At 39.9% G+C, this 21,615-nt stretch overlaps 1 protein-coding gene across 18 annotated transcripts in view; it reads right to left on the bottom strand.

Moving 5' to 3' along the window:
• Positions 1 to 21,615, bottom strand: part of LOC140734712 (ataxin-7-like protein 1) — a 260,198-nt gene that overhangs the window by 128,937 nt on the left and 109,646 nt on the right. For 2 of the 18 annotated variants that reach the window (XM_073059055.1, XM_073059058.1), the window contains exon 1: positions 17,913 to 18,395. The exons of 8 other annotated variants lie outside the window; for them this stretch is intronic. In XM_073059055.1, coding sequence (XP_072915156.1) covers positions 17,913 to 18,327 — 415 coding nt within the window. In that variant the 5' untranslated portion in view covers positions 18,328 to 18,395. Of the gene's footprint in view, positions 1 to 17,511; positions 17,644 to 17,787; positions 17,812 to 17,912; positions 18,396 to 21,615 lie in introns of those variants that run through there. 8 more of the 18 variants (XM_073059056.1, XM_073059071.1, XM_073059065.1 and 5 more) reach the window with 8 other exon arrangements.

Below are 21,615 nucleotides of genomic sequence, written 5' to 3'. Positions count from 1 at the left end.
TGAGCAGCATTCATGTGGTCAATACACGAGTGGAAGTAAAACAAAATGGTAGGGCTACAAAGACACATGCTTTCACCTTAACCACAAATCTTTTGCCAGCAAAATAACTTCAAGCATTTAGAAAGCTGGATAGTATATTTTGTAATTAGACAGTTGACCAGCGGTTCTCAACCTTTTTGAATGAGAGCCCAACTTGCATTCGGTAAATATGCACTCTTGATAGCTGTCATGAGTCAATCCTTGTAAGGAAATGGGCTGTTCTACAGACTTGCAACACAGCAACAGTCAGATCAGCCAACATGCCAAGTATTTACTTTAAAAACACTTACTGAGCGAACTTTCTTACTAGATTAGCTCATTTTTAAAGCTCTGCAAACCCCTTTTAATCTTTGCCCTCCCATGCCAACCAGTGGCTTGCATGATCTGCTTTGAGAATCATTGCTGTAGGTTCCTAAACACATCATATGGCACTACTGTCTCAGCTTGGCTCAGTGGTGCTTTAAGCCAGAAGTTGAGGAGGTTGAAGCACCAGTTTCAAAATGTGACCATGTTATTTGAACAAACATTCCAGTGTTGAATACTATGATTAAGCAGGATCCTGTGAGCTGTTACCATTCTCAGGTCGATTTCATGCCCTTATTGATAGCACAGTCAATACTACAAAAACAATTGATACTTCAAAATCATCAATATATACTGAAGACAAATAAACTTCACTTTTGTCTCATCCTGCAATTATGATTTGTGCTGTAGTAGTCTTTTGGGTGTGGCATTGTGAAACATCAAGCATAAGAGAGCAACAGTGTGTAAATTAGTAGAAACACAAAATGCTGGCAGAACTCAGCAGGCCAGACAGCATCTATGGGAGGAGGTAGTGACGACGTTTCGGGCTGAAACCCTTCATCTTTCTTCCAGCATCTGCAGATTCACTCGTGTTGCGTGTGTAAATTAGAATTCTTTTTTGAAAAGCACTGGCACTGTTACTCTGCTTTTTTCAATTATTGATGCCTGGACAAGGCAACCCTCAAGTGCTGCCCTGTCCATTTACTTTTCAATGTTGTACACGCATCAGGCAGAAACTCAATCGTTTAACAGAAGGCAAGCACTGAAACCAGCTCCCTCTCTTAAACTAGTTGCACATTAAAACATGCTAACAGATCTGAAAATACCATGATTTTCCTCAATCAAGTCACTTGTGGTACAAAGGGCAAGTAACCAAGGCATGTTTGATTCATTCTATATGTTCAAATCTTGTCTTATCCTCAGTGGCCTGAAAGAATGAAAAATAGCTACTGCTAGCTACCACTTTCAGAAAATCAGAGATCAAAACTGATACTAATCACAAAGAGCATCAAAGTATAGAAAGTGAGACAGTCACAGAAACATAGAGATGCAATCTTTTTTAAATGTCATTGTCGGTAACCACAGCAAACCAATGACGACTTTAAAAAAGAACACAAGGCAAAAATAATGAGAAATGAGACTATCGAGCACACTCAAAAACATTTTTAAGTCAAGTATGTGCCAAAATATGCTAAGCAGTGCTAAACCAGTATGGCATTCATAACATTCTTTTCAAAAAACATGTTAAAATGAGGCCCCATCAGTCCTTAGAGATGTAAAATGGTCTCATGACATTATTCAATGAGCAGAGAATTGTAATGATACCCTTGCTAATGCTTATCTCTCAATCAACTACATTCACATAGATCAGTTGTTCATTTATTGCACTGCTGTCTGCTGTATTGGATTTGTTGTGCTCAGATGAGTTGCCAAGAATCCACAAAGCCCAACACTTCAAAATTATTGAGCTGCTAAAAACACTTTGGGATGTCCTGATATTATGAAGGGATCCAAATAAAAATCAACAATGGTAGTTATTTCTGTCCCCTCTGTAATATGAAGCATTGAAATGTTTTGGCCTTTCAACATGGATTCACTGGAAACAGCAGAGCAAAATTGCAAAAACAAAATATCATTTTTTTGCTCGAGTTTATCATCTGAAGAAACAATGTAAAATTTAAATTAAGCAATCTTCAAATGCAGTATTTTAAAAATTAATTATTCTGGCTTCATGGGGTACATACACTAAATCTAGCGTTCACAAACAAGCCACATTACAAAACACTCACTGACATGTGAAAATCACTCAACAAATCACCCTCTGACCACATCAATCCCAGTGCAGTTCTAGTGATCAAGCAGAGATGGTCATTTGTAAACAAAAGTAAACAAAACAAGGCAGCCTCACAGCGAAACAGCAAGAAGAGAGCCAAATTCAGAATTCAAGACTGAACACAAGATGAACCTTCAGATTAATCCAATTGTTCCATTACTGACAATCACAAATCTGTCACATGCATTTACCTGAATAAACTACAGAATTGCAATGTTGCATTCAAGATTTTGAGTTAAACTTGAAGACACCTGAGAGCAAATGCAGGTTTACTGCTGCCAGACTAAAGACCAGATCAAGAGGCATTGATCCTGGAATTTAAAAAAGATGAAGCAGTAGCAGACTGAACTATATTTGCTATAGCAAAGGCTCGGTGTAGCCGGCTGGTGGCGTAGTGGCATCAGCGCCGGACTTCGGAGCAAAGGCTCCCGAGTTTGAATCCAGCCGGCTCCCTTACACACTTTCCATCCGTGTCTCGTAAAAACAAGAAAACCTGCTAAAAACAAATGCCATCACAACGGTGTCCTGATGACTCCACTCGGAGTTAAGGGTCTTCTTCTAAAGGCTCGGTGTGGAAATAGGTAGGTTTTGATGTTTCTGTCAGAGGTTTACAAATATTTGCTGAAGTCACAAAAAGAGGACCCTCTTTAAAACTGAAGTGTGAAATCGTTATGTGTGAAAGTGCATGTGACAATCAGAGAGTTATAATGAAAGAGACAGAGAGACAATGTGAGGATGTGGACGCTTTAGAGAGGGTTCACAGGAGACGTACCAGGATACTATCTTGAATGGAGACATGTTTTATGAGGATAGGCTGAGCGAGCTAGGGCTATTCTCTTTGGAATGAAGTAGGGAAATTAAGTAAGAAAATCAAGATACCCCCGTCACACTCACCTCAATTATAAGCAAATGCCTTCAGAGGGTGGTTAAAAATTACATCTGCAGTATGCTACCACCCACACTGGACCCCCTACAATTCGCCTATCAATGGAACTGGTCTACCGATGATGCCATAGCCACAGCACTACACACCATCCTCACTCACCTGGAGAAGAGGGATGCAAACATTAGAATGCTTTTCCTAGACTACAGTTCAGCATTTAACACTATAATTCCCTCCAGACTTGACAGGAAGCTCGGAGACCTCGGCCCACACCCCACTTTGTGCAGCTGGATGCTAGACTTCCTATTGGATCGCCGACAGGTGGTAAGGATGGGCTTCCTCACCTCTGACCCTCAACACAGATGCCACCAGGGTTATGTTCTAAGTCCCCTTCTCTACTCCCTTTACTCCCACAACTACACTGCTACACACAGCTCCAATCTGCTGATCAAATTCACAGATGACACGACTTTGATCGTCCTTATTTCTGGCAGTGATGAGACAGCCAGGTTGCACTTTTTGTATCACAGTGGCCCCCAGGAACAACCTTCCTCACACTTCAGTGTGATCCTGTGCAGCATCAACAGTGGCTTTGGCATCCAATGAGTCCCCAACCACAGGCTCCTGAGTTGTCAAAGTTACCCAGTTATAGATAAGTCTTTTAAAAAATTAATAATATTAAAATGTTCAATATTTAATAGACTCAAATCATTCAAATACTAAACAACAATTAAACTTGACTCATTTATCCTCCTGGAAGTAAATATTTCCCATTCATCTTACTATGCCATGCCCATTGCAGTTTTAACTTTGTTAGGTTCCACATGCAGGCTTCCCACCTGAGACTTACGTCATCCATGGAAGTTCATGCATCTCCACGGAACTCAGTTAAGTCCTATTAATAGTATGGTTGTTGGGGTAGACATTCCAGGCTAACACCATCACATCGACAAGCCCTCCCCACAACTTTCTAACAGCTGACAACTCAGCTTTGCCAGGTAGTATTACCCGTCGGGGCTTCCTACATTTGGGAATTCCAATGATTGCTTCCAAATGTTTCTGAGATTCAAATATATTAAAAATATATTAAAAATTAATTATGAAACACAACTTTAATCAATATTTTATTTAATAGAATTTTTTAAATAAAAAGAATCTGTGTAATACTCATATTTCTAACAGTTGTCCATTTCCACTGAAATGCACGGGTTTGTTGTGCTATGTTCAATTAGAAAAAAAATTCAATTGCACATGTTTATGTTACACCATTGAACTCCATGACATACTTAAACACAAGCTACAATCAAAACATCACCAGCAGAGTCTGACTATCAACTTCAGGACAACCACATTTTGCAGGGGAGCTCCTGGGCTTTCTAAGCTCACAAGGGATAAACTCTGGCAGTTCATAGCAATTCTGGCTGCTAAATCTCTTTCCATAGCCACTGCCCAACATCCTAATCATTGCCAGAACTTTATCCTGTATACCCAATTTACTGATATTCAGTAATTGCAGTCTTTTGGTTTCACAGTGGAACCGCAAGATGGAAGAAAAGTTAAATTAATACCAAAAAAAATGCAGGAGAAAAGTAGAATCATATTGAAAACCAATGGCTGTCTCCGAAACAATCAAAGTGATTAGTTGTAGTGCAAGACAGGGATACAAATTGTATGAAGATATAAAAATTGTCTCATTAAGTTAATAAAAAGGCAACAATAGAATCCAAACAAAACAGCAGAGTGAAACAGTGAACCAGCATGGACAGAACACATAACAGTCCACGATTTCCAAAATGCAGGCAATAAAGTTCAGAAATAAAGAGAAATTATCTTGTCATTTACATAAGGAGACAATAAAAATACAAAGCTATCCCTTAGACAAACACGAAAAAATCTGCAGATGCTGGAAATTCAAAGCAACACACACACAATGCTGGAGGAACTCAGCAAGTCAGGCAGTGTCGATGGAAAAGAGTAAACAGTCAACCTTTCAGACCAAAAGTCCTGAAGAAGGGTCTTGGCACGAAATGTCAACTGTTTATTCTTTTCTATAGATGCTGCCCGACCTGCTGAGTTCCTCCAGCATTTAGTTTCTGTTGCTTATCCCTTAGACAGATCTATAGGTGCAGAATCCTTGAAAGAACCATCCTTAGATGAAGTGCATAGCCCTAAATCCTGAATTTCCCTGACCTTTTCCACATAACAATACAGTGTGCATCTCTCAAAGCCTTCCTGTCCATGAAAACACAGCAAACCTCTAATAATTTAGTATCTGATTTTTCAGAAATCCCAATGGTTCAGTATCTAGTTCATTCATTACTCTACAGACTAAGCAAGGAATCTGGAATGTGGATCAGGTTCCAGAATACCAGGGATCAGGAATGTGGGTACATCTGCAGCCAGGGCAGGAATCTAAAGTGCTTTTACTGCACATCTCGGCTTTTAATGACAAACCAGAATGTAGAAGTTAGAACCCATCAGGCCCTTTGTCCTGCTTACTCTAATCCCAGTGAAAATTATAATCTTGGATAATATAAAAAGTGAAATATAAGTTCTTGGCACTATCAATAGGAGTACTATATAGTCTGAAATGTTTGTCAGTTGCGCAACAAAGTTCTAGAAGTTTTAATGTACATTAAGGTCCACAGTTACTAAATTCCAGTCAATTGAACAAGGGAATGAGGTGCCATTCCTAAGTATTATTTGGACAGTAGAGGCCAAAACCTAGGAAACGTGGATGTATGGCAGGGTGGGGAAATGAAAGTCACTGGAAACTTAAACATGTAAGATTCTGCAGATGCTGGAAATCTAGAGCAACACACATAAAATGCTAGAGGTCAGATAGCATCTATTGAGGGGAATAAACAGTCAACGTTTCAGGGTAAGATCCTTCATCAGGACTCTGGAAAATGACAAGAGAAATAGCCAGGAAATCAGAATCCATCCCCTATTTCCTCTCCAAAATAAAAGAATTGAGAGGTGTGAGTACATTGCTTATTAGTAGTAGTAGACAGAAATCACTATGAATGATTCGAAGAGAGGTGTAAAAATAAGTAACACAGAAAACATACAGCACAGTACAGGCCCTTCAGCCCACAATGCTGTACCGGACATGTCCTTACCTTAGAAATTACCTAGGGTTACCCATAGCCCTCTATTTTTCTAAACTCTATGTACCTGTCCAGGAGTCTCTTAAAAGACCCTATTGTATCGTATCCAAGTGATTGAATTGTGTAGGAAAGATAGAAAGATTGATAGTGGAATGAATAAAAATATCTTAAAAGGTTTATAACTGTTTCTGAGAATAGAGTGAGACATTTAATAACAGTAACAAAATAACTAATACACAAATGACAATTGATTATCAGAGTAAAGTGGTAAGAAATATTAATGAATGATAAGAATATCAGAAATAAAAGTGGGCCCTATCAAAATAACAATAGGTTGTGTCTTCTTTCCAGACATGCAGGACAAGGGATCAGGTCTTTGAAATAACAATTATTAAGGACAATTTTAAAAGTAGCCAAGTTATTAAACATTTTGTATCTGTCTTCACTGTAGGCTGCAATGTCAGCAGAGATTAAGGGAACTAAAATCAGACAAAACCATTGGATTTCATAGCCAGAAAGCTGTTCTGAAACAGACTGGAAGGTAACAAATGTAACTGTATTACTTCAGAAAGGAAAGAAACAAAATAGGGAACAATTGACCAATTAGCCTGACCACTTGTCGCCAGCAAAGTGCTGAAATCCGTTTACAAACCCCATTTCCAGAAAAGTTGGGATATTTTCCAAAATGCAATAAAAACAAAAATCTGTGATATGTTAATTCACGTGAACCTTTATTTAACTGACAAAAGTACAAAGAAAAGATTTTCAATAGTTTTACTGACCAACTTAATTGTATTTTGTAAATATACACAAATTTAGAATTTGATGGCTGAAACACACTCAACAAAAGTTGGGACAGAGGCATGTTTACCATTGTGTTACATCACCTTTCCTTTTAATAACACTTTTTAATCATTTTGGAACTGAGGATACTAATTGTAGTGATTTGCAATTGGAAATTTTGTCCATTCTTGCTTGATACAAGACTTCAGCTGCTCAACAGTTCGTGGTCTCCGTTGTCTGATTCTCCTCTTCATGATGCGCCATACATTTTCAATAGGAGATAGATCTGGACTGGCAGCAGGCCAGTCAAGCACACTCACTCTGTGTCTACAAAGCCATGCTGTTGTAGCCCGTGCAGAATGTGGTCTGGCATTGTCCTGCTGATATAAGTATGGATGTCCCAGGAAGAGACGTCGCCTTGATGGCAACATATGTCTCTCTGAAATCCTAATATACGCCTCAGAGTCAATGGTACCTTCACATACATGCAATTCACCCATGCCGTGGGCACTGATGCACCTCCATACCATCACAGATGCTGGCTTTTGCACCTTTCACTGATAACAATCAGGGTGGTTGTTTTCATCTTTGGCACAGAGAACTCGACGCCTGTTTTTTCTGAAAACTAGCTGAAATGTAGACTCATCTGACCACAGCACACCGTTCCACAGTCTTTCGGTCCATCTGAGATGAGCTCGGGCCCAGAGAACTCGCCAGCGTTTCTGCATAGAGTTGATGGATGGCTTCCTCCTTGTGTAATAGTTTCAAATTGCATTTCTGGATGCAGCGACAAACTGTGTTAAGTGACAATGGTTTTCCGAAGTACTCCCAAGCCCAGGTGGCTATAATTGTCACAGTAGCATGACGGTTTCTTAGGCAGTGCCGCCTGAGGGCTCGAAGATCACGCGCATTCAACAGTGGTTTCCCACCTTGCCCTTTACGCACTGAGATGTCTGAAATTTACTCTGAATTCTCTGAATCTTTTCACAATATTATGTACTATACATGTTGAAAGACCTAAATTCTCTGCAATCTTGCGTTGGGAAATGTTCCTTTTGAACTGACTAACAATTCTCTCACTAACTTTGGCACAAAGGGGTGAGCCACAACCCATCCTTGCTTGCAAAGACTGAGCCTTTGATGGACGCTACTTTTATACCCAGTCATGATACCTCACCTGCTACCAATTAGCCTGCTTAATGTGGAGTCTTCCAAACCTGTGTTACTTGAATATTCTGTGCACTTTTCAATCTTATTTTAACTCTGTCCCAACTTTTGTTGAGTGTGTTGCAGCCATCAAATTCTAAATTTGTGTATATTTACATAATACAATTAAGTTTGTCAGTAAAACTATTGAAAATCTTTTCTTTGTACTTATGTCAGTTAAATAAAGGTTCACGTGAATAAACATATCACAGATTTTTGTTTTTATTGCATTTTGGAAAATATCCCAACTTTTCTGGAAATGGGGTTTGTATAAGGAAGAGATGATAAGGCACTTAGAAAATAATAAATGAGTTTCAATGATGGGAAATTGAGGCTCGACTATTTTAATAACAAATTCTTCTTTTAAAAAAGGATCTATCCAGTGGAGTAGATAATTGAAGCAGTCCATCTGGATTTCCATAAAACATTTGATGATATCATACAAAAGTTGTGGCAAGGTTGGAATAACACATTAGCATGGAGCTTTGACTGGTACCAGAAAGTAGAGAGTAGGAATAGGGAAGTGGACAAGAAGGTAACTCATGGTATACAATATAGAAAAGCTCACAGTAAATTTCAGAGTATGGATTCAAGAAACAGAAATAAAAATCAACGTGTCGGTTCACAAACCATCAGAAACACAGTACATTGGTCTTCAAGGGGCTTGAAATATGAAATAAATGACGCTGCAATTTTACAAGGATTTGGTAAAATCTTATTTGGAGTAATGTGGTGTTTTGGCCTCCATCCCCAAAGGGTAACATATTTACCTGGAAGTCCATGCATTTTAGGCTACGTCCACACTAGACCGGATAATTTTGAAAACGCCAGTTTCGTGTAAAAACGATAGGCGTCCACACTATGCGTTTTTGAAAATATCTCTATCCACATCGAAACGGAGATTTCGGCGAAACTCCTCCTACTGCGCATGCGCAGGACACATCTACCGAAAACAAGCGACCTGTCTGGTGTCGAATCTCACCGTAAAAGTGCACGTTTGTGTAGTTACAGATTAGAAAAACTTAAAACGACGGACAGCTGTTGGCTCTCGCGCAGGAGAACTTAAAACTAAAAAAAAACAAATACTGGAGCATACGGAGGCAACTGACAGGGAGTTCACGGACAGACTGACCCGGCTGACGACGAACATTGAAAGACTGACTAACTCTGTTGCATTAATAAAGTACTTTGTTAAATGTATAAAACATGTCTGCATCAGTGTTATCTTGTATTTCCATACAGTGTTACATTAGGCTGTTACACATCTATTGTCAGAGAAGTACTTGTGTAAATAGGTATACCACCTTCATACGAGCAAGGACAGAAAACGGGCAAAGTGAGTACAGTATACTTATTTATTCAGTAAGTTATGGGTCAAAGTATTTGGCGAGCACATTTCTAACTCTTTAGGCTTCAGTCTTGTTGCCATCTGTTCTGAAATTGTTAGGTTGCGTTCAAGAAAATAATGAAATGGCACGCTGCCGTCTGACAGGGTTTTCAAAAGTCTCTGGTTACCCCGTCCACACTGATCTGCCCGAGCAGTGTTTTCAAAAATACCCACCCTGGAAAGCGTTTCTGAAAAGTTCCGGTTTCGGGGGACGAAAACGCCGTTTTAGTGTGGACAGAGGGTAAAAACGAAGAGAAAAAGCTTCGGTTATGGATTTATCCGGCAGTGTGGATGTAGCCTTAGATTCACATAGCTGACAATTAGAATGAAGAGATAGTGTTATGGAGAGAGACTGTCAGGAAACAATGGCTTATATCTTCCGGTTTGGAAAAATGAGAGATGATTTCATTAATACAAATTCTGAAAGGGAATGACAACACCAATTCCAAGAGGTTGTGTCTTCTTTCTAGACATGCAGGACAAGGGTTCAGGTCTTTGAAATTCTCCACCTCCAAGAGCAATAGATGTTCATTCATTTGGCATATTTAAAAGCACAGAATAAATTTTGGGACACCAAAAGGAATTAGTAAATACAAGCATTGGGTGGCAAAAATGAACTGAGAAAATTAATAACCAAACAGGCTTTGGGTTGTATATGCTGCTACTATTTCTTCAGACTTAAAGATGGGATCAAGGATGTCCTGATGTAATTAGCATTTCAATGTTGAGAGCCGATATGGCAATTGATGATGGAACAAAGCCAGAAACTGCTGTGTTGGAAGGGAAGGAGGTGAAGTTGAGTTAAATCTATAAGAAATTGAATGGTCACTGACAAAAGTCCTGCTAGTCATATCCGAGGGAACAGCACATATTTGAATTCCCAAAAGCACATCATGCAGAACAAAATATGCATCAAGCAGTACAGGTGACAGTAGTTTTAAGTGGATGTGGGCTTGTATTTGATGCCCACACAAAACCCATTGCCAGAATGAGACACCAGCAAGCCAAGAAGAGGTAAGATTCAGAGATGGGGGAGGAGATAGATGGAAATTGGAAGTCAGCTTGAGCAAAATAAAATCTGCTAAAGCACAGACAGCATATGACCTGAATGTCTACAAAAAATGAATTAACAATTATGAGACAAGTACAGGTCACCATACAACCCTTTCTTTAAATCTGGAAAATGTATGTGAAATCACATGACCACTAATTACTGTTAAGTATGACAGAAAGAGAAAGGGAAATGCAAGGGAAAAAGCAGATACTGTTGAATAGGCAGTCTCAATCTTAGTGACATTGTAGAGCATGAGTGCAGCAATTGGAGATGTAAACATTGAGGGAAAGTAAGTTAAAGGAGATGTTTGTTAGCTGAAACTAGAAATAAGGGTTCTTTTGGTTGCTGGGGTAATTGGACATTTCTGATTGAAGAGTACGGTACTTAATTATCAGTCAGATCCACTGGTCTGCCAAACCAGATGAACACGAGAATAACTCCAGACTACATGAACTCTCCTCCAAACAAGAAGATCAAAGGCACATGGAAAACAGCAACTGAGAAAATAGAGATGTCCAGATACATCATGGTGAATGGGCAAAGTGTGAAGTTCACCCAGAAATAAATGCTAAAAGCAAAAGTGCTCAGAATGCACACCACAATGTAATAATCAATTGCGTCGCAAAACCTAAATGGAATTATCCTGCTGACCACCAATTGGTTAAACAAGAAAAAAGATTTTTCAGAATCCGTTTGAAGATGGGCACAGCAGACTGACAAGCCTCAATGCTTAGGACTGATTGTTCACAATAAAAGCTAGCACAAAAGCTATGCAACAAAATAACCATCTGAAAGATGCAACATCAGGGACTGATCATGCAACTGAACAAAACCAGAAGACAATGTGGATAAAAGAACAGGAGACGAAACATCAGTGCTCTATTCAGAGAAAACAATGTAGCCAAGTGAACTCAAGAAAATATAATTAGGTCGTGCATGTCAGGCTACTCTGTAAGCTTAGATCTCACGGGATTCAGAGAGAACCAGCTAACTAGATTCATAATTGGCTCAATGGCAGGAAGCAGAGGACAATGGTGGAAGGTTGTTTCTCAGACTGCTGGCCTCTGACTATGGTTGTGCCTCAGAGATCAGAGCTGGGCCCTTGTTGTTTATTATTTATATAAACAATTTTGATGAGAATGCACAGGGCATGGTTAGTAAGTTTGAAGATATTAAAATAGGTGGTGTCATATACAGTGATCAAAGGTTTTTGGTAGGGACCTTGATCAGCTGCATAAGTGGACCAAGGACTGGCAAATGGCTTTAAATTCATACAAGTATAAGGTGCTCCATTTTGAAATGTCAAATAGTACTATACAGTGAGTAAAATGGCCCTGGAGAGCACTGTGGAACAGAGGAACTTAGCAGTACAAGTAAATAGTTTGGTGAAAGTGGCATCACAGGTGGACACAGTGATGGGAAAGGGATTTAGCATGCTAGCCTTCATCAGTCAAGGTAATGATGTTATGTTGCAGCCATACAAGATGTTGATGAGGACACAGCACTGGGTACAGTTTAAGTCACCAGGAAATAGTACAGAAAAGATTTAGACCATAAGATATAGCAGTAGAATTAGGCCATTTGGCCCATTGAGTCCTCCGACATTTCATCATGGCTGATCCATTTCTCTCTCAGCCCCAATCTCCTGCTTTCTCCCCATATCCCTTCGTGCCTTGACTAATCAAGAATCTATCAATCTCTGCCTTAAATACACCCAATGACCCGGCCTCCACAGCCGCCTGTGACAATGAATTCCACAGATTCACCACCCTCTGGCTAAAGAAATAATTCCTCATCTCTATTTTGAGGCTGTCCTCCAGTTGTAGACTTTCCCACCAGAGAAAACACCCTCTTCACGTCCATTCTGTCAAGTCCTTTCAACATTCAATAGGTTTCAATGCAGTCACCCCTCATTCTTCTGAATTCCAGTGAAAATATAGGCCCAGAGCCATTAAATGCTCCTCATATAAGCCTTTCAATCTCGAAATCATTTTCAAGAACCTCCTTTGAACCTTCTCCAATTTCAGCACATCTTTTCTTCGATAAGGGCCTTAAAACTGCTCACAATACTCCAAAGTGAGACCTCACCAGTGCTTTAAAAAGCCTCAGCATTACATCCTTGCTTTTATATTCTAGTCCTCTTGAAATGTATGCATTTGCCTTCCTCACCACTGATTCAACCTGAAAATTACCCTTTCGGAAATCCTGCAGGAGACTCACAAATCCCTTTCCACCTCAGATTTTTGAATTTTCTCCCAGTTTAGAAAATTGTCTATGCTTTCATTCCTTCTACTTAAGTACATGACTGTACACTTCCTAATACACTATTCTACCTGCCATGTCTTTGCCCATTCTCCTAATCTGTCTAAGTCCTCCTGCAAGCCCCTCTGCTTCCTCAAAACTACCTGTCCCTCCACCTGCCTTCACATCGTCTGCAAACTCGGCCAGAAAGCCATCAATTTCATCATCCAAATCACTGACATATAACGTAAATAGTAGTCACGATACAGACCCCTGTGGAACATCATCAGTCACCGGCAGCCAATCAGAAAAGACTCCTTCTATTCCCACTCTTTGCCTCCTGCCAATCCTCCAAAGCTCTATCCATGTTAGTATCTTTCCTGTAATACCCTGAGTTTTATCTTGTTTAGCAGCTTCATTTGTGGCACCTTGACAAAGGCCTTCTGAAAATCCAAGTATACACCATCCACCGATTCTCCTTTGTCTATTCAAAGAATTCCAACAGATTTGTCAGGCAAGATTTTCCCTTAAGGAAACCATGCTGACTACAGCCTATTTTATCAGGTACCTCCAAGTACCCTGAAATTACATCCTTAACAATCAACTCCAACATTTTCCCAACCACTGAGGTCAGACAAACTGGCTTATAATTTCCTTTCTTCTGCCTCTCTCCCTTCTAGAAGAGTGGAGTGACATTTGCAATTTTCTATTCCTCAACAACCATGTCAGAATCAATCAATTCTTGAAAGATCATTACTAATGCCTCCACAATCTCTTTAGCCATCACTTTCAGAACCTTGGGCTGTATACCATTTGGCCCATCTACCTTCAGACCTTTCAGTTTCCCCAATAACCTTCTCCCTAGTAATGGCAAGTTCACACACCCTGACACTCTTGAATTTCCAGCATACTGTTAGTGTCTTCCACAGTGAAGGCTGATGCAAGATAATTATTCAGTTTGTCCACAATTTCCTTCTGCCCCATTACCAACTCTCCAGCATAATGTTCCAGCACTCCAATGTCTACTCTTGCGTCTCTTTACACCTTATATATCTGAAGAAACTTTTGGTATCCTCTTTAATATTATTGGCAAGTTTACCTTTATATTTCATCTTTTCCTTCTTTAGAACCTTTTTATAGTTGCCTTTAACTTCTCGCGCCAATTTTTACTCTATTATATGCCCTCTCTTTGGCTTTTACGTTGGCTTTGACTTCTCTTGTCAGCTACAGTTGTGCCATTGTGCCTTTAGAATACTTCTTTCTCTTTGGGATATATATATCCTGCACCTTATGAATTAATCCCAGCAATTCCAGCCATTGCTGCTCTGCAGTCATCCCTACAGGTGTTCTTTTCCAATCAATTTTGGTTATGTCCTCTCTCATGCCTCTGTAATACCCTTTACTCCACTCTAATACTCATACATCTGACTTTAGCTTCTCCTTCTCAAATTGCAGGATGAATTCCATTATAATATGATCACTTTCCCCTAAGGGTTTCTTTACTTTACACCCTCAAATCATTACACAACACCCAATCAGGAATAGCTGATCCCCTAGTGAGCTCAACAACAAGCTGCTCTAAAACGCTATCCCATGGGTATTTTTGGAATTCCCCCTCTAGGGATCCATAACTATTTGTAACATTCCCCTTTTGATATGCATTTTCTATTTTCCATTGTAATTTGTAGACCACATCTTCATGACTGTTTGGGTGTCCGTTTATAATTCCCATCAGGGTATTTTTACCCTTGCAGTTCCTTAGCTCTACCCACAATGATTCAACGCCTTCCAATCCTACATTAACTCTTTCTAATGCTTTGATTTCAAATTTTTACCAACAGAGCCACCCCACCCCCTCCGCCTACCTGCCTGTTCTTTTGATACAGTGTGTAGCTTGGACATAAAGCTCCCAGCTATGATTTTTTCTCAGCCACGATTCAGTGATGCCCACAACATCATACATGCCAATCTGTGCTACAAGTTTATTCACCTTATTCCGTATACTGCATGCATTCAAATATAACACCTTCAGTCCTGTATTCACTCTCTACAATTTTGTCCATACTTTACATTTTAACTCTTCCTGTTGACTGCAATTTTGTCCTTTCATCAGCCTCTCCTTGCTAGCAGTCTCACAGCACACTGCCTCTGTTTGTAAATCAACTAACTCATCCTCGGCACCATCACACTCACAAAAATGTTGCCAGAACTTGAGTTCCTGTGTTACAGGGAGAGATTGAACAGATTAGGACTTTATTTCTTGGAACGTAGGAGATCGAGGGTGGCTTTATAGAGGTGCATAAAATAACGAGAGGCACAGATAGGGTGAATGTGCACAGTCATTTTCACAGGCAAAGGAAAACAAAAAATCAATGGCAAAGGTTTAAAGTGAAAGGGGAAAAATTTGGAAGGACCCAAAGGGTAATTTGTTCACACAGATGGTGATGCATTTGAGGAACAAACTGCTTAAAAAAGGAGTTGAGGCAGATACAATAACAACATTTAAAAGAACATTTATATAAGTATGAAGGTTTAGATGGACATGGGCCAAATGGGATAAGCTTAAGCAGGCACCTTGTTTGGCACAGACAAGTTGGGCCAAAGGGCTTGTTTATGCTATGTTACTCTGAGACTCTATAGCATGAACTGGAGCAGAGTAGTTTAAGAGATTTGTAATAGTAGTGAATGTATTGATTGCATTTGAAGGAAGTATAATCCAATAAAGTTATTTGATTAAATTAATCTGTCTTGTTGTGCAGTACATAGTGAAGTTGAGCTTATTTAAAGGAACAGACGGTTATTTAGACTTTGATTCTACAAACACAGGCCTTGAACTTTTTTCTCTACTTACACATTTTAATTCATTACTTTTCACACACCCAGAAAAAAACTTTTCAAACTATTTTGACATGTTTGACAATCCTATCTCAACAGTTTTTCTTGGCTAAGGGTGGAGAGGGGTGCAAAATTGACAAGGGAGTGGAAGGAGGAGGATGTGGGGGGGGGGGGGCTATAGCAGTTCAAGAGCTTTTTGGGACTGATCCACTTACATGGCAGCATAATGCCCACCACTTCATATTCAAGTCTCCTTGAAATAGAGACTGAAACTCTATTTGCGTTTTAAATTACATCCATCATCTTTTAGTAATTTGTGTCATGGACAAAATACCAAGAACTTCTGCTTCCCCACATAAATCTCACTTTCTTAAATCCAATTTGTATGCTGCCATCCACACTTTACTCCATGTGACAAAGGCTTCCCATTCTCTGAAGGCACTTTCATAACACTGCTTAAATGTGTTCAATCTATTATGTTATGGTTGTGTGGTGTCAGGGGTTTGTTGTGGTGAAGGATATGTGGAATTTGTCTGAGGTGACAATCAATGGTTCAGATCATGGAAGGACAGACTTGACCCATTTTATGTGACAGCAGAAGCCAAAGGAGCACAGCACATACCAAACCTGAATGAGAATGACGGCACGGCAGCACCATGATGTGATTAAGACCGAGCTCACTGTGTACAAGAAATTGCTCTGTTTTGGAGAAGGATATTTTAACAGAAAGCACGAGGTCTGTCACGGAAGACTAAATGCTGTGGCAAAAACCGGAACAAGACAAGATGCTGAAGGGAATCAAGGTACCAAAGTAACAGCAAAAACTTCCTAACCATGGCTCAATGCTATGAGGCTTATTGTGATTGTCTAAATGCAATTTGGATAGCTGGTAGCATGATTCAGTACACTTTCCTGTTTGCAGTATGGTCAATAATTTTGTTTTCTTATACAGCTGCACAAATATATTAACCTGTTTTATAAACTTAATTTGAATTCTCAGCCAAATATAAACAGGCAATTAATTACTTGGAATTTTCTACAAAATAAAAAAAACACTTTGAAAGTTGACGCTGCGTAACATCTAAGTTTCCACACATACCAGTTGATAAAGAGCTCCTTGATAATGAAACTTTTCTTCTGGATACTTGATACATTAAAAAAAAACTAATCTTGTTTTTGTAATCCTGTGCACAATTTCCCTGATTAAAAATATTCAAAACAATTTGTACAAATATAAATGCTTTGCTCCACTATCAACTAATATAAACTTATAAAAACTTAAATACATCCATGTACTGGGACGTGTTGTAATTCTTATTTTCATACCAATATATCTACATTGGTCAAAAATAAGTTTCAACCTTTTATTTTCTCAATTTTAAGATCCTCTAGTATGTTTGCATCAAAGGGGAAAACATTTTCTTTGTGTTTATTTTCTACTATGAAATTATTAACCAGCAGTGCCCTTTCAACTCACCTTGACTAGCATTTTCATTGCTATTAAGATCAATGTGTCAAAGTAACCTTTCCATCACACGTTTATCACACGTGAAACTACCACTGCCAGGCCATGATTAAACTTCGCTTTGGGTATGTTGCATTCAGAGGGGCGGCACATTCAAAACTCCCGCATCAAAACTTTACGTTGTGCCAACTATGCTCAAAATTAAACATGAACAAAAACGGAACTTTGTTTCCCCAAGAAGACGATAACACGCAAAGGAAACAAAACAGTAACGCGCGCTGAGGCTTGAGGACAGAAGCTCCTGCTTCCGACAGAGGAGGCAGTAAAGGCGTCCAATAAACGGGCCATTAACTGGGGTCCAAACAACTCACTCAATTATGTTGCATTCTCAATAGTGCAGACCGCCCACTTGTTGAATCCACCCATCGCAAGGAAATGCCGACATCATCACTTTCATGTTGTTATTACGTTCTGTTTTCACTCGACATCACAAAGCAAACGGGGATGGGAAAAGGAAGAGGAAGGGGGCTGGAACCCAATAAACATATTCAAGAATTATAGCGGGGGGGGGGGGGAAGAGAGGGGGTCAGGCAAATGACTGCGTGCACGGTCGACATTCCTCGCGGCTTTTATCGACATTAACCTACATTGTGCGCACACGCACACACCACCACAAAGCTGCTACAGAATGAAAACAGCAAACACTGCCCAGGAATCCGACTGCACGGAGCACGTCCAATAACACCATTATCAGATCTGCACAAGAACCTACTGTAGAGCAGAAATCCACGTACTGAGGACTGGGGCAGCAGCCTAATCTGATGACACAATGACTGTAAACATGCTGGACTTCTCAGAACTTGGAGCACTTCACATTGCCATGGATACTGCAAGTAAAATCCTGCCGCAAACCTTTCGGTGGAGACGAGAACCCGCGGGTGGAAGGGGGCGTTGGTGCTGCAACGTAGCGTCGTCTTTAGGAGAAGTGATGATAACCCAAGACAGGAAATGTCAGAACTGAGCCTGTGCAAAATGGTCGGTTTGACAGGCACTGGTAAAACACCACACACGCATACACACACACACACACGAAAAAAAGTTTCAGGTCCTGCCAATGGGACATCGTGAGTTCGTAGCAAAACTTGAACTTCTGCCAAGATCAACAAACATAGAATCCTGTGCAGCATTTCCCCTCTTGTTTACCAACCTCTGGGTCACAAAAGAACACACAAACACCAGTGAAATCTCCCCAGAGCGACCGTCTCGGTCAAATGGGTTTGCTTTTACAACAGCTGGGAGTACAGGAAAGCTTCAACCTTCAGAAACCAAAAGCGATCACAGGCCTGAAGCAATTCTCCCCACCTCCTCGCTTGCAAATCAACGCACTTTGCCAGCAAAGTAAAATGACACAGAAAAAAACAAAAGCCAATATAATGTGTTACCGGATCTAGTTTCGCTTTGCCAGAAACAGAAGGAAAATTCCCAACAAGACCAGAATTGTATGGGCGATTAATAAAGTTATTTGAAAAACAAAGCAATAATATTTTTAAATGTAAAAAAAAATCAATTAACTTACTGTTTATAATATCAAAGATACTGGCTCAAAGTTTACCAAATAATTATTAGATTTGCTTTTTTTCAATTACCTGTCATTTCTATTTCTTTTAACTAATTTTGCCAAACATTATTGCAGCAATCACGTGTGACAAAATAACAGTTTTAAAGTATAACAATCTTTTTGAAGAAAGTGACGTAAGTTCATAGGTCAGCAGTGCCGTCCTCACTGCCATGCAATGAACCGTAATAGTTTTATTTACAGGTATTTGCATGTTTCAGAATACCCCAGCCTGCTGAACAGAACACAACCTGTCATACAGCATTCCAGTCTCCCAACCTTTCTTTCTTAAATCTGCCGATCAAAATGGCTAACAAGCAAACGCAGTCTCTGAGTGGAAATAATCCCCCTCACTACTGAAATTAATTTTGCACAAGATTCCGGGTCAAAATGGCCAAAATGTGGCACATTGTCTAAGCTTTCCCCCCATCCTCAATGTTTAGTTTTCCCCTTGCTGCTAACAAAATGCTTGGCAGAGTACAGTGTGGAGATCACATGCATAGCAGGCACAACCATCACGCTCGAGTCACTTAAAATAGCCTTCAGCTAACGTGCCTGCACCTTGCAAGTGCTTCCTCTCTGGAATGGCAACAATTGATCGGAGTCAGCCACGGATGAGTGTAACACTTCTGCTTCTGATTCAGTCCCCATCTTGTGCAACAGATTTAGGCCAGTGCTCTCTGGAGCAGGGCTGAGGAAGTCATGCACTGCACATTGGATAAAACCTTAAAATGGCATGGCATGTCTTGTCAGGAGTCAGAATCTGGTTTAAGCCACTTGTAAGTGTCTTGAAATATGCTGCTTTTTGGCAGCAGTACATTGCAATACATAATAATAGAAATATTATAAATTACAATAAGAAATATTATAGACACATCAGGTTACACCATCAGGGCCTGACTGCTTGCAAGGGTTCACCGTGGTGAAAGATGTTTTGACGTCAGCCTCAAGTCCAGACAGCAGTAAAGATCCCTGACATTATGTCAAGGAACAGCAAGGCACATTTCTCTAGTTATACTATCAATAAAAATTTCTGAAACAGATTATTCAGCCATTCAATTGTTGCCATTTGTGGGGTTTTACTATATGCAAATTGGTTGTTATGCTTCCTAAATTAAGACAGTGCTGGGCGTGATAATGGGTTTAAATTGCTGGACTAGCCAGCAGAGTCAAAGATACTGTACAAGATCAAATGCCAACATGACAGCTGAGGGAGTTAAGTGAGAGTAATTTTTAAATCCAGAATATCAATAAAGATAAGCAGAAAACTACTTGATTGTCTTCAGTAAAAGAAATCTGCTACCTATTCCTGTCAGGACCAACATGTGACTTCAGACTCACTCCAAAGACCTCCACATTCCTGGGGCAAACAGATAAATGCCAGCATTGGCAAAAATCGTACAGCCAAAAATGAATAAAAATTTATCTGTCTGCAAATAGTCTTCAAATAGCCTTATGTTGTGAAAAGTGCAGTGGAACTTCCAGGTTTTTTTCATTATTAGTGCTTTGGAGGTTAGGGAGCACCTCTACTTCCTGAGGAGTTTGCGAAGATTTAGCATGACCTCTAAAACTCCAACAAACTATATAGACGAGTGGTTGAGAGTATACTGACTTGGTTACAACACAGCCTGGTATGGAAACATCAATGTCCTGAACGGAAAATCCAACAAAAAGTAGGCCCAGTCCATCACGGGTAAAGCCATTCCCACCACTGATCACATGCACATGCAGCGTTGTCACAGGAAAGCAACATCCATCATCACGGACCCCCACCACCCAGGTCATGCTCTCTTCTCACTGATGTCATCAGGAAGAAGGTATAGGAGCCTCAGGACTCACACCACCAGGTTCAGGAATGGTTATTACACCTCAACCATCAGGCTCCTGAACAGGAGAGGATAACTTCACTCAATTTCACTTGCCCCATCATTGAAATGTTCCTATAACCTATGGACTCACTTTCAAGAGCTTTATCTCATGTTCTTGATATCTATTGCTTGCTTATTTATTTATTCATTCTTTTTTTTCTTCCTTTTTGTATTTGCACAGTTTGTTGTCTTTTGCACACTGGCAGTCTGCCCATTGGTGCAGTCTTTCATTGATTCTGTTATGGTTATTGGATTTACTGAGTATACCCACAAGAAAATGAAGCTTGGGGATGTATATGGTGACATATTATGTAATTTGATAATAAATTTACTTTGAACATTGAGGGAGAGAAGTAGACAAGAGGTGAAGGGAAGAAGAAAAGGGCAAGATCAGAGAAGGTTTGAAAGGGAAAGGAAGCGTGAAGATGATGAAGGTAGCAGTGGTGAAAGGAGAGAGACAGGTGGACAGAGGGTATAAACTGTGCCTGCCAAAAAAACTGTGCATGTTGGTTTTTGTGTTTCTCCTTGACCTGATTTGGAATCCAGGTATCATTAATCCTCAGTCACTACATCCTTATTCTTTATTCCTTCCATCATCTAGTGAACCCTTTATTTCTTTAAGACTCGGGAAACTGCAGATGCTTGAACGTAGGTACAGAGGAAATGGAACACTGAAAGAACACAGCAGTTCAAGCAGCGGCTACGTAGGCAATAGATGCAAGTCAACATTTCTTGATGAGATCCTGCATCGGGCCTTAGAAAGAAGAGAAAAATGTCAGTACATAGCAGTATGGTGAGGTGGGGTCGGGGGCAGGGTAAGAAAATAACATAGAAGCTAGAAGGTAATAGAACTCAGAACAGTACAGCACAGGAACAGGCCCTTCAGCCTGTGATAACTGGTGACAACCACAATGGCAATCCAAACTAATCTTATCTATCTACACACACATGGAATATATCACTCCATTCCTTGAATGAAAATGTGCTGTCCA

This window comes from Hemitrygon akajei, chromosome 10 (assembly GCF_048418815.1).
Source record: "Hemitrygon akajei chromosome 10, sHemAka1.3, whole genome shotgun sequence".
Lineage (NCBI taxonomy): Eukaryota > Metazoa > Chordata > Chondrichthyes > Myliobatiformes > Dasyatidae > Hemitrygon > Hemitrygon akajei.
The sequence above is the reverse complement of the archived record's forward strand: the minus strand, read 5'-3'. Positions and strand labels throughout refer to the sequence as shown.